This window comes from Balaenoptera musculus, chromosome 11, assembly GCF_009873245.2.
Source record: "Balaenoptera musculus isolate JJ_BM4_2016_0621 chromosome 11, mBalMus1.pri.v3, whole genome shotgun sequence".
Lineage (NCBI taxonomy): Eukaryota > Metazoa > Chordata > Mammalia > Artiodactyla > Balaenopteridae > Balaenoptera > Balaenoptera musculus.
The window spans coordinates 65,509,078-65,523,707 of NC_045795.1; the positions used below are offsets into that span (position 1 = coordinate 65,509,078).

A 14,630-nucleotide genomic window follows, 5' to 3' on the forward strand; every position below is an offset into this window, starting at 1 on the left:
AGAGGAACTCTTATTATTTCTGCAACTTTTCTGTAATTCTAAATTTATTTCAAAATAAAAAGTAAATGACTTCCCTGGCAGTCTTGTGGTTAAGACTTTGTGCTTCCACTGCAGGTGGCACGGGTTTGATCCCTGGTCAGGGAACCAAGATCCCACATGCCACGTGGTGCAGCCAAAAACAAAAAAAAAGGTAAAAACCCTATGGTATCAGTCTTTGAAATACATGAATTGGACCCATCATATCTTCCATTTTCTCTGAATAAACTGGACTTCATTTGACTTAAAAAGAAGGGATCAATTTTAATTTAATTGTACTTTTGAGAAAGTGTATTTATTCTTCCCTAGTGAAAACGCAGCCTGAGGAAAAAAAAAATCAGGTAGATACTAAGGATTTGCTATGGCTTTTAAAGACTTCTGTTCCCCAGTCTGAGAGCAGGTTGGGGGAAAAACTGAACCAATCTATGACTGACAATCCTTCCCTGGGTGGCACCTTGAAATTCTAACTTGTCCCAATTCTGGTGGTTGTGATTTAGAAAACATTTCTTTGGAGCCAGGGGCTCAACTCCATTTTAAGGGTTTTTTTTTTTTCCCTGAGCATCAGAAGGACTCCATGAGCTAACAGGGCTTGCAGTTCTGTTTCTGGTTTTGGCATATTTATAGCAGAAGATTTGGCCATGGATGTGTTGAGTGTGGATGAGTAGGCGGCTAAAGCCACATTTATAAAGCATTTATAACTGTTGTTTCTTAGCCACTTAGGGACAGCAGTGTGTTTGATTCTGGCTTCTCTCTCGTTTTGCAGCCTTAGAATATTTATTCCTCCAAATTCAGTATTATTCTGATTCTGTTTTGAAAATAATAACAAACCATACAATTCAAAACTGCACAAAGGACTTGAATAGACATTTCTCCAGAGAAGATACACAAATGGCCAATGGCACATCAACATCATTCATTAATCATTAAGAAAATGCATATCAAAACAAAACAATGAGACACCACTTCACACCTACTAGGGTGGCTATAATTTTTTTTTTTAATGGAAAATAAGGGTTTGTAAGGATGTGGAGAAATAGGAACACTGTTGGTAAGAATGTCAAATGGTACAGCCACTATGGAAAACAGTTTGACAGTTCCTCAAAAAAGTTAAACACAGAATTACCATATGATTCAGCAATTCCACTCCTATATACTCAAAAGAATTGGAAATAGAGACTCAGATAAATACTCACAGAAGCATTATTCACATTAGCCAAAAGATGGAAACAACCCAAGTGTCCATCAACAGATGAACGGATAACAAAATGTGGCATATATTGACACTGGAATAGTATTCAGCCATAAAAACAAATGAAGTTCTGACACGCTACAAGGTGGATGAACCTTGAAAACATTATGCTAAGTGAAATAAGCCAGACCCAAAAGGAGAAACGTTACATGATTCCACTTGTATGAAATCTCTACAACAGGCAAATCTGTAGAGACAGAAAGTAGATTAGGGGGTACCAGGGGTTCAGGTGAGAGGGAAATGGGGAGTTATTTAATGGGTATAGAGATTTTGTTTGAGATGATGTAAAAGTTCTGTAAATAGATAATGGTAATGGTATACAGCACTGTGAATGTATTTAATGCCACTAAATTATATAACGGTAAATTTTGCTGTAAAGCAGAAATGAACAAACATCGTAAATCAATTATACTTAATTAAAAAAAAAGACAAGGTGCAACCACTTTAAAAAAAAAAAGGTTAAATTTTATGTTATGTGGACTTCCCTGGTGGCGCAGTGGTTAAGAATCCACCTGCCAATGCAGGGGACACGGGTTTGAGCCCTGGTCCGGGATGATTCCACATGCTGCGGAGCAACTAAGCCCGTGCTCCGCAACAAGAGAAGCCACCGCAATGAGAAGCCTGCGCACGGCAACAAAGAGTAGCCCCTGCTCACCGCAACTAGAGAAAACCCGCGCACAGCAACGAAGACCCAACGCAGCCAGTGGCTGAGAATCTGCCTGCCAATGCAGGGGACACGGGTTCGAGCCCTGGTCTGGGAAGATCCCACATGCCGCGGAGCAACTGGGCCCGTGAGCCACAACTACTGAGCCTGCGCGTCTGGAGCCTGTGCTCCGCAACACGAGAGGCCGCAATAGTGAGAGGCCCGCGCACCGCGATGAAGAGTGGCCCCCGCTTGCCGCAACTAGAGAAAGCTCTCACCACAGAAACGAAGACCCAACACAGCCAAAAGTAAATAAATAAATAAATAAATTTATTTAAATAAATAAATAAATAAATAAATATTTTAAAATGTTTATGTTATGTATATTTCACCACAATTAAAGATTTAAGGAAACAAAAGTCAATACCAATAGGATGGTTTTTCTAAATCGAGGATCCCCCAAGTAAAGGATGGTACAAACATGACTGAATTCATACTGCTTTGGAAAAGTTGAAAAACAGAACACAGGGGCTTCCCTGGTGGCACAATGGTTAAGAATCCGCTTGGCCAATGCGGGGGACACAGGTTCGAGCCCTGGTCCCGGAAGATCCCACATGCCACGGAGCAACTAAGCCTGTGCGCCACAACTACTGAGCCTGCGCTCTATAGCCCGTGAGCCACAACTACTGAAGCCCGCATGCCACAACTACTGAAGCCCATGCACCTAGAGCCCGTGCTCCGCAACAAGAAAAGCCACTGCAATGAGAAGCCCACGCACCGCAACGAAGAGTAGCCCCTGCTCGCCACAACTAGAGAAAGCCCGCACACAGCAACAAAGACCCAATGCAACCAAAAGTAAATAAATAAAACAAAACCAAAAAACAGAACACAGGGAATTCCCTGCAGTCCTGTGGTTAGAACTAGGTGCTTTTACTTCAGTGGCCCGGGTTCAATTCCCGGTCAGGGAACTAAGATCCCGCAAGCCATGTGGCACAGCCAAAACAAACAAAACACAGAACAAAAAACATAACTTACACGTGAGAGGCAATCATAAAAATATATAATCATAGTGACAAAAATCAGATTTGAAATCAAGTACCTTAATTTCTGGTATATATCCACGGGGTTTCTAGTCTATAAAGTTAATTACGTTTTAAAACAGATTTATTTTTCCTTTAAAAGTTAGGACCTCCAGGCCCCAGTCCTTCTGTAGATTTCTTACCATCAATTCATCCCCCAGCACATACATACACAAGCTCCACAGAGCCTCCTCGCCAGCTTGTCTCATCGCCTTAGCCTGGAAAGCATCCAATTCTTCCTCCTCTGGGACCAGATAAGGTGCTGCCCCTTCTCTCCTAGACCATTCCAGCAAACAGGGAAACCTCCTTGACAACAGCATGCTCTTCATCAATGGGAACTTAATGCTGTGAATTCTTCTCAGGTTTACCTATCAATGAATTCATTTTCAAGATCTAAAGACCTACTGATGCTTTCAGCTTCAAATTTTGCTTAACAAAGTGACTCTGCTGCTTTGAGACAACAGAGACCTACAATCACACCACATGGCCATCAGAACAAGGAAAACTGAGCTGAGGGCCTATAGCTGCTGCTTGTCTCCAAACTGGCCAGTGACTGACCTTTGTACTCAGGGGTGAACTCCTTCATTTCGGGAGGAGGGACTCGTAGAAGCGCTGCTCCCGGGAGATGAGGGGCTTGCACACAGTGTGGTCGTCGTAGCGCATCATACTGCTGTGTCCGCCAACCTGGTGGATGAAGGGCTCCAGGAGGACTCCCCCGGTCTCCGGCCCGACTTGCGTTCTTGCCATACTGCCCCACTTCCATGGTTTGACAAACACACATTGCGTTGGGGGCCAGTTGCACACTGAGAGCAGAGGATGCAGCACATGAGCCACGAAAGGAGAGCTAGGTAGAAGGTCCTGGCGAGCTGAAAACCAACGGTCAGAGTCTGTTCAGCTTATTCTTCTCTCCTAACAGAGGGAAGAGAGGAAAAGAGGAATCAAAACACCAGGCAAGTTACAGTTTCCCTGGAGTTCACAGAATATCCACTCCTGAGGAACAACAGGGATTCTGTCTTGTTCCCTGCTATGTGTTCCCCAGTATGTACAACACTGCCTGATGCATGAGAGAGGTAGCTGAGTCAATTTCTGTTGAATGATTGTAATTTTGGTCTCCTCCATCCGTCTGTTTTTATGCACAGAAGCCCATATTCTCTTCCTTTCCTAGTTCTCAGATCCCTTCTAAGTTCTCTAAAGGATTTGATTTTAGAGTACAGTATGTTGTAGCCATCAGGAAGGCAACTATCCCTGTTTACTTCTGTTACACATTCAGTTAAGAGCTCAGGAAAAAAAACAGAAAGCAACACACTTCATTCTGTTCGGATTTCTCACAATACTCAGTACTGGTAAGGGTCTCTCCCTGACTCAAAGGAAGGGTTTTTTGCCTGAGAAATCAGGTCATCTAGATTCCCAACTTTTCTGCTGAAGGTGCCAAGGACCAGACAGGAAAAGCCATTCCTTCCTGAGTTGTAGAAGCATAAAAAGGTTTTGTTTTGGGACTTTCCTGGTGGTCCAGTGGGTTAAGACTCCATGCTCCCAATGCAGGGGGCCTGGGTTTGATCCCTGGTGGGAGGAAACTAGATCCCACATGCATGCCGCAACTAAGAGTTCACATGCCGGAACTAAGAAGACCACGTGCCGCAACAAGATGTTTGCATTGCCGCAACTATAGAGCCTCATGCCACAACAAAAGATCCTTGCCATGCCGCAATGAAAAAAATTTGCCGCAACGAAGATCCACGTGCCCACAACTAAGACCTGGTGCAGCCAAAATAAATAAAATAAATATTTTTAAAAAATTGGTTTTGTTTTGCTGAAAGGGAATTCAGGCTTCATATTTTTTACTTTAAATCTGTTGGATATGGCCACTCAATTTATGACCATGTCTAGCACCACAGAGCTTCCCTTTCTGTTTGACTCTAGGACAAAGAAAAAGCTCTTTTGTACTTAAATAACCTCCTTTTTAATGTCAGTCTTCTCTCAAGAAAGTTAATATAGTGGGCAAACTAATACTTTGAATATATTTTAAAATTAGGAATGTAGTAGGTGGGGGGTGGGGGAGGCGAAGGATTGGGAGTTTGGGATTAGGCAGAGGCCAACTATTATATATAGAACGAGATAACACAAGGTCTTTACGTATAGCACAGGGCACTATATTCAAATCCTTGTGATAACACCATAATGGAAAGAATATGAAAAAGAACAATATATATGATATATAATGCGTGGTGTGTGTGTAACCTGAGTCACCTTGGCTGTACAGAAAAAATTAACACAACATTGTAAATAAACTATACTTCTATAAAATTAAAAAAAAAATTAAAAGGAATGTAGTAGGCAAGACAACTTCTGAAAGATCAAGACTAAAAAGAAAAAGAAAATAAGAGCAGAAATATGGTTTTATCTTCAAGAGATAATAAACTATTTTTTTTTCTGAACCTCATAATTATGGGCAAAATGAGCTATACAAGAACACTGTTGCAAAACTGCAAAATTTTCTTAATCCAAAGCTGCCCAGGAAACTATGTTCTATTTCACTGCTATCAACAAAAATAAACTATTCTCCATTCCCACTCCCACAAACAGATCAGCACCACTTTAAAGCTATTCATTTTTTAGTCCTCCTTCAGGATAAGGCAACTCCCTGTCTCAGGGAGTTTTTTGAGACTCCATTCTCTTGAAACAAGAGTTTGATGTACACCTCTGCGACTCCTATGGCACCCTGTGCCAACTCTAAGGCAGCAATAAATCACTGTAATGTCATCTATTTTGTCATCTGTCACCACCACCAAACCATTCTCTCTTAACTCCATCTAGGATCCAAGGCAGTTCCTGGCACACAGTAGTGCTCAAAATAAGGTTTGTTTAGAATGAATTAAAATAATTCCAGAAAGAGGACCACAGTGAGTAAAAGCACAACAATATGAAAATAAAATATGAAAGCACAGTGGCAGTGCTTAGGGCAGAAAGCAATTGCGGAAGGCTTATCTCAGGGTTCCTGGAGGTGCCCACTGTGGCAGTGGACTCTAGTTAGCAATGTCAGTCGGCTCCTGCCCTGGCTCTCTTCACCCTGGGATTGCCTCTGACCACAGATGGGATACCAAGAAGGTGCCAGACTTTCTAGCCTGGGTCAGTGGGTATCTGGTTTAGGAGAGGGGTCAACAGTGCCAAGTGCCCCAGAAGAGTTGGACATTAGGGCCATTCCTTGGACTCTGAGAGATCCGTGGCATCCTCTGCAGCCCCCACAGGACTGAAAGGAAGAAGTTCAATCTCCAGTCAGATGTATGACTTGATATTTGTTTCCCCTTGATGTCTACATAAAGTCATGGTACTGTTTTTGTGTTTGAAATATTTTCTTACAAGTAAACATGTAAAATATACCACATTTCTATAGCTCTGATTTGGCCTTTCTTTTTAAATAAACTGGGAACCTGAAAAAGTGGAAGTGCCCAGAACTCTCAACCTCTGTGAAGCCCTGGCCTACAAGGTGTGGAGCCTTGTATGTCACTTGAAGTAAGAAACTTCAAGTTTCCTCATGAGAAGACATGCCCACTGCCAACCCTGGGGGATATGCTGAAGGGCTTGGGTGACTCACCTACTGCCCAGCCTTGAAAGTTCTGGAAATAGCAAAAGCTCTGACTCTTTTTGATAAACAACCAGAGGTCATTCCTGAACTCTGGTGTCCACCAAGGCCCGCTGTAAAAACTGTGACTGAGAGGGCTATGGATGATGGTGTCTGTCTCCACTATTCCTTTCCTAATAGAGTCCCAATCTTGTTCAGGCAGTCAAACCTCAAGGGAATGTGAAATTCCATTCTAGTTCAGGGAGAATCTTGAACAGTACCTCAGTTCTTACGAGCTTATTTAGGAAAAAGCATGTGACTCTCTTCTTCCCAATGAGATGAGGAGAAGTTGGCCAGGGATTCTCTGGGAAAAGATAACTTGCTCTTAACATGAGAGAGGGTACCTCCTCTTCCTCAGGATATTATTCTGTCTGCACGTGATATATGAGACTACTGCAGCCACCTTGTGACTCTAAAAGATACTTGCCTAAGACAAGGCCAACATGCTGAGCATACAGAACAGGAAGAAAACATCAGGGCCCATGATGCTGTCACTAAAGTACTGGATATCCTGTTATGTAACAAAAATAAATTTCCCTTTATGCTTTAAGCCAGTCGCATTAGGATGTTCTGTCACTTGCAGTCAAAACCATCATAAATGAAAGGCCAGAAATAGTTGCATCAAAATCCCCAGATCTCCAGTTAATACACTTTGCACATAAAGAGGTCACTAACTGTTTTCTGATGACAACAAGGAAACTTCCAACAAATGAAGAACAAGCTCTTTCACTAATGACAAAGGGCATATTCTCCATAAGCCGCAAAATGAAAAATGCTGCTCTATAAAGTGTCCCTGAAGGCAGAGAATGTGAATTATGTCTGGTCCATAGTGCTGGTACCAAGATACTAAAAAAGAACCTGACCAACAGAAAATTCATTCTCTCATACGTAGAAATGAACCTGTCCAAATATCCAAATAATTAGTTTAGAACTGATTCTACTATGCTTCAGGAGGCAGACCATAAAAGAAATTTATACTCTTGCCACTTCAGGACCTTACTGCTCATTATTTTTTTTTTTTACAAACGGATCTAAATACCATGTAGTCAATAAATCATATTCCCAGAGTGTAATTAATTCTCAAATATTTTGCAGACTGTCCTCTGCAAATACACTGACCTGATTTCAAGTAGTTTATGCCATTCAAGATGTCAATAGCTTCTGCAGTCTTTTCTAGACTTAAGAAACTACTAGCATAAAGAAAAACTTGTGGGGACTTCCTTGGTGGTCCAGTGGTAAAGAATACGCCTTCCAGGGCTTCCCTGGTGGCGCAGTGGTTGAGAGTCTGCCTGCCGATGCAGGGGACACGGGTTTGAGCCCTGGTCTGGGAAGATCCCACATGCTGCGGAGCGACTGGGCCCGTGAGCCACAACTACTGAGCCTGCGCATCTGGAGCCTGTGCTCCGCAACAAGAGAGGCCGCGACAGTGAGAGGCCCGCACACCGCGATGAAGAGTGGCCCCCGCTTGCCGCAACTGGAGAAAGCCCCCGCACAGAAACGAAGACCCAACACAGCCAAAAATAAATAAATAAAAAAAAAAAAAAAAAAAAAGAATACGCCTTCCAACGCAGGGGACATGGGTTCAACCCCTGGTTGGGGAACTAAGGTCCCACATGCCACGGGGGAACTAAGCCCACGCACCACAACTACTGAGTTCGCATGCCTCAACCAGAGAGACTGCATGCCGCAAACTACAGAGCCCAGGCGCTCTGAAACCCACGCGCCACCAACTAGAGAGAGAAAACCCACACACCACAACTAGAGAGAAGCCGATGCACCACAACTGGAGAGAAGCCCGCGTGCTGCAACGAGAAGATCCCACATGCTGCAATAAGGCCTGATGCAGCCATAAAAATAAAGGGACTTCCCTGGTGGCGCAGTGGTTAAGAAGCCGCCTGCCAATGCAGGGGACACGGGTTCAAGCCCTGGTCTGGGAAGATCCCACATGCCGCGGAGCCACTAAGCCTGTGCGCCACAACTCTGAGCCTGCGCTCTAGAGCCCACGAGCCACAACTACTGAAGCCCGCATGCCACAACTACTGAAGCCCACGCACCTAGAGCCCGTGCTCCGCAACAAGAGAAGCCACTGCAATGAAAAGCCCGCGCACCACAACAGAGTAGCCCCCGCTCGCCGCAACTAGAGAAAGTCCGCACGCAGCAACAAAGACCCAACGCAGCCAAAAATAAATAAAATTAAAAAAATTTTTTGAAATAAAGAAAATATATAAAATAAAAATATAAATATATAAAAAAGAAAAACTTGTGAATTCTTTAAAAGCTACAAAGTATCAAAAATATCACATAACTGCAATCATGAGGGACTCTGGTTTCACTGCCATGGGTTAAACTAAAAACAAACCAAAAACAACTCCCTACCAGAATATGTTTTTGGTTTGGTTTGGTTTTGTAAACAAAACTCCAAAGGCTTTCCCTGGGGAAAACTTTATAAATGGTACTCTTTTTCCTTATGTGGCATCTTAGACCTGCGTCACTACAGAAATCATGGCCAAGTTTCACTTTTCTGTGTAGCTGTGTTCCCATGTAAACGTGTTTCCAAGTTACCTGTCTTGTCTACTTCCCAGGTAACATAAAGATTTTTCTCTGGAAAGGTGGAATCCCTACAGATACAGACCTCTATGCTGGCAAGCACTGGTTTCCTGGGTGTCAAGGAAAGGAACGAAGAATAGTGCTTGAAAATTACAAATTAGCCACTTTTCCCCCCCTAGTTTTTGGCCACGCTGCGTGGCATGCAGGATCTTAGTTTCCCAACCAGGGATCGAACCCGTGCCCCATGCAGAGGAAGCGTGGTGTCTTAACCACTGGAAGTCCCAGGGAAGTCCCACAAAATAGCCACTTTAATTCCACTACTCAGACCAGGGAAGTCCCACAAAATAGCCACTTTAATTCCACTACTCAGACAGACCCAGGAACCATACAGTGTGGAGGAACTTGTGAGCCGCCATCCCAGTTTCTAAGACCAGCAGAAAGCCGGCATTTATTAAAAGCATCTCCAGGATGCAAAAAGGCTCCCACTTTCCCCAGTCATCCCGATGGCCCTTTGCTGTGACTGACAAACATGCAGAAGTGAAAAGCAATTGCAATTAGTATTTAATTCCTACAGCCTAATTCTTTGACATGAAAGTCTGAAGTGGCATTTGCCCAGATTCAGAGTTGAAGGGAAATGTACTATTCTTCTTCCTCTCTACACCTTTTTGTCCTTGGCAGAAATAGGGCATTTCTCATTTGGGGGCATTAAGGAGTACTGAAAGGAAGTAATTACAAGGAGTTACATTCTTAGGGTTTTGAGAAGAATCCCTAGGAAACTGTCTTAATCCGTCTGGGCTGCTGTAATAGAATACCATAGACTAGGTGGCCTATAAACAACAGAAATTTGTTTCTCACTGTTCCAAAGGCTGGGAAGAACACCAAGGCAATGGCAGGTTTGATGTTCGAAGAGTAACTGTGTCCTCATGTGGTAGAAGGGATGAAAGGGCTCTCTGGGGCCTCTTTTATAAGGGCACTAATTCTATTCATGAGGGCTCCACCCTCATGACCTAATCAGCCCCAAAGGTCCCACCTCCAAACACCATCACATTGGAAATTAGGTTTCAACATATGAATTTGTGGGGGACACAAACATTCAGTCTAGAGCAGAAATTACAATCAGTGTTTTCAGCTCTGCTGCCAGAGTACCTGTTCACTCTTTTTCTGATGAGACTTCACCATTTCTGCCATGACTTGATAAAATATTTGGTGAGGAAATCTTGTTTTTGTGAAAAGGAAACTGTCCTTCTCTATGGAAATAGTTTGTAGCATTGTGTATACCGGATTGAAAATTATTTTACTTTAAAATATTTAGAGAGGATTAACCAAGATGGCAGAGTAGAAGGACGTGCTCTCACTCCCTCTTGCGAGAGCACCAGAATCACAACTGGCTGCTGGACAATCATCGACAGGAAGACACTGGACTTCACCAAGGAGGATACCCCACGTCCAAGGACAGAGGAGACGCCACAGTGAGACGGTAGGAGGGGCGCAATCAGAGTAAAATCAAATCCCATAACTGCTGGGTGGGTGACTCACAGACTGGCGAGCACTTATACCACAGAAATCCTTACACTGCAGTGAACATTCTGAGCCCCACGTCAGGCTTCCCAACCTGGGGGTCTGGCAACGGGAAGAGGAATTCATAGAGAATCAGACTTTGAAGCCTAGTGGGAATTGATTGCAGGACTTTGACAGGACTGGGGGAAACAGAGACCCCACTCTTGGAGGGCGCACACAAAATAGTGTGTGCATTGGGACCCAGGGGAAGGAGCAGTGACCCTGGGGGAGACTGAACCAGACATACCTGCTGGTGTTGGGGGGTCTCCTGCAGAGGCGGGGGCTGGCTCTGTTTCACCGTGGTGACAAGGACACTGCCAGCGGAGGTTCTAGGAAGTACTCCTTGACGTGAGCGCTCCCAGAGTCTGCCATTAGCCCCACCAAAGAGCCCGGGTAGGCTGCAGTGTTGGGTTGCCTCAGGCAAAACAACCAACAGGGAGGGAACCCAGCCCCACCCATCAACAGTCAAGTGGATTAAAGTTTTACAGAGCTCTGACCGCCACAGCAACAGTCAGCTCTACCCACCTCCAGAGCCTCCCATCAAACCTCTTAGATAGCCTCAACCACCAGAGGGCAGACAGCAGAAGCAAGAAAAACTACAGTCCTGCAGCCTTTGGAACAGAAACCACATTTACAGAAAGATAGACAAGATGAAAAGGCAGGGGGCTATATACCAGATGAACAAAGAAAAAAACCCAGAAAAACAACTAAATGAAGTGGAGATAGGCAACCTTCCAGAAAAAGAATTAAGAATAATGATAGTGAAGATGATCCAGAACCTCGGAATAAGAATGGAGGCAAAGATCGAGAAGATGCAAGAAATGATTAACAAAGAAGAATTAAAGAACAAACAAACAGAGATGACCAATACAATAACTGAAATGAAAACTACACTAGAAGGAATCAATAGTAGAATAACTGAGGCAGAAGAACGGATAAGTGACCTGGAAGACAGAATGGTGAAATTCACTGCCATGGAACAGACTAAAGAAAAAAGAATGAAAAGAAATGAAGACAGCCTAAGAGACCTCTGGGACAACATTAAATGCAACAACATTTGCATTATAGGGGTCCCAAAAGGAGAAGAGAGAGAGAAAGGACCAGAGAAAATATTTGAAGAGATTATAGTCGAAAACTTCCCTAACATGGGAAAGGAAATAGCCACCCAAGTCCAGGAAGCGCAGAGAGTCCCATACAGGATAAATCTAAGGAGAAACACGCCGAGACACATAGTAATCAAACTGGCAAAAATTAAAGACAAAGAAAAATTATTGAAAGCAGCAAGGGAAAAATGACAAATAACATACAAGGGAACTCCCATAAGGTTAACAGCTGATTTCTCAGCAGAGAAACTCTACAAGCCAGAAGGGACTGGCATGATATACTTAAAGTGATGAAAGGGAAGAACCTACAACCAAGATTACTCTACCCGGCAAGGATCTCATTTAGATTTGATGGAGAAATCAAAAGCTTTACAGACAAGCAAAAGCTAAGAGAATTCAGCACCACCAAACCAGCTCTACAACAAATGCTAAAGGAACTTCTCTAAGTGGGAAACACAAGAGAAGAAAAGGACCTACAAAACAAACCCAAAAGAATTAAGAAAATGGTCATAGGAACATACATATCGATAATTACCTTAAACGTGAATGGATTAAATGCTCCAGCCAAAAGAAACAGGCTTGCTGAATGGATACAAAAACAAGATACATATATATGCTGCCTACAAGAGATACAATACATTGTATCAGACAATACGTTGTCTACCTCAATACATAAGGCAACTGCTAACAGCTATAAAAGAGGAAATCGACAGTAACACAATAATAGTGGGGGACTTTAACACCTCACTTACACCAATGGACAGATCATCCAAAATGAAAATAAATAAGGAAACAGAAGCTTTAAATGACACAATAGACCAGATAGATTTAATTGATATTTATAGGACATTCCATCCAAAAACAGCAGATTACACTTTCTTCTCAAGTGCGCACGGAACATTCACCAGGATAGATCACATCTTGGGTCACAAATCAAGCCTCAGTAAATTTAAGAAAATTAAAATCATATCAAGCATATTTTCTGACCAGAATGCTATGAGATTAGAAATGAATTACAGGGAAAAAAACACAAAAAACACAAAAATATGGAGGCAAAACAATACTAAATAACCCAGAGATCACTGAAGAAATCAAAGAGGAAATCAAAAAATACCTAGAGACAAGTGACAATGAAAACACGACAACACAAAACCTATGGGATGCAGCAAAAGCAGTTCTAAGAGGGAAGTTTATAGCAATACAAGCCTACCTAAAGAAACAAGAAAAATCTCAAGTAAACAATCTAACCTTACACCTAAAGAAACTAGAGAAAGAAGAACAAACAAAACCCAAAGTTAGCAGAAGGAAAGAAATCAAAAGATCAGAGCGGAAATAAATGAAATAGAAACAAAGAAAACAATAGCAAAGATCAATAAAACTAAAACCTGGTTCTTTGAGAAGATAAACAAAATTGATAAGCCATTAGCCAGACTCATCCAGAAAAAGAGGGAGAGGACTCAAATCAATAAAATCAGAAATGAAAAAGGAGAAGTTACCACAGACACCACAGAAATACAAAGCATCCTAAGAGACTACTACAAGCAACTTTATGCCAATAAAATGGACAACCTGGAAGAAATGGACAAATTCTTAGAAAGGTATAACCTTCCAAGACTGAACCAGGAAGAAATAGAAAATATGAACAGACCAATCACAAGTAATGAAATTGAAACTGTGATTAAAAATCTTCCAACAAACAAAAGTCCAGGACCAGATGGCTTCACAGGTGAATTCTATCAAACATTTAGAGAAGAGCTAACACCTATCCTTCTCAAACTCTTCCAAAAAATTGCAGAGGAAGGAACACTTCCAAACTCATTCTATGAGGCCACCATCACCTTGATACCAAAACCAGACAAAGACACTACAAAAAAAGAAAATTACAGACCAATATCACTGATGAATATAGATGCAAAAATCCTCAACAAAATACTAGCAAACAGAATCCAACAACACATTAAAAGGATCATACACCACGATCAAGTGGGATTTATCCCAGGGATGCAAGGATTCTTCAATATACGCAAATCAATCAATGGGATACACCATATTAACAAATTGAAGAAGAAAAACATATGATCATCTCAATAGATGCAGAAAGAGCTTTTGACAAAATTCAACACCCATTATGATAAAAACTCTCCAGAAAGTGGGCACAGAAGGAACCTACCTCAACATAATAAAGGTCATATATGACAGACCCACAGCAAACATCATTCTCAACGGTGAAAAAACTGAAAGCATTTCCTCTAAGATCAGGAACGAGACAGGATGTCCACTCTCACCACTATTATTCAACATAGTTCTGGAAGTCCTAGCCACAGCAATCAGAGAAGAAAAGAAATAAAAGGAATACAAATTGGAAAAGAAGAAGTAGAAAAACTGTCACTGTTTGCAGATGAATGACACTATACACAGAGAATCCTAAAACTGCCACCAGAAAACTGACACAGCTAATCAATGAATTTGGTAAAGTAGCAGGATACAACATTAATGCACAGAAATCTCTTGCATTCCTATACACTAATGATGAAAAATCTGAAAAAGAAATTATGGAAACATTCCCATTTACCAGTGCAACAAAAAGAATAATATATCTAAGAATAAACCTACCTAGGGAGACAAAAGAACTGTATGCAGAAAACTATAAGACATTGATGAAAGAAAATAAAGATGATACAAACAGATGGAGAGATATACCCTGTTTGTGGATTGGAAGAATCAATATTGTGAAAATGACTATACTACCCAAAGCAATCTACAGATTCAATGCAATCCCTATCAACTTACCAATGGC

The 14,630-nt window shown here is 42.1% G+C and overlaps 1 protein-coding gene across 1 annotated transcript in view; it reads right to left on the reverse strand.

Moving 5' to 3' along the window:
- The window catches only part of IP6K1 (inositol hexakisphosphate kinase 1), an 82,452-nt gene that overhangs the window by 18,394 nt on the left and 49,428 nt on the right, over positions 1-14,630 (reverse strand). Inside the window, 3 exon segments of the mRNA XM_036869170.1 lie at positions 3,566-3,604; positions 3,607-3,721; positions 3,723-3,916. Of these exon segments, the coding sequence (XP_036725065.1) occupies positions 3,566-3,604; positions 3,607-3,721; positions 3,723-3,788 (220 nt within the window). The 5' untranslated portion in view covers positions 3,789-3,916.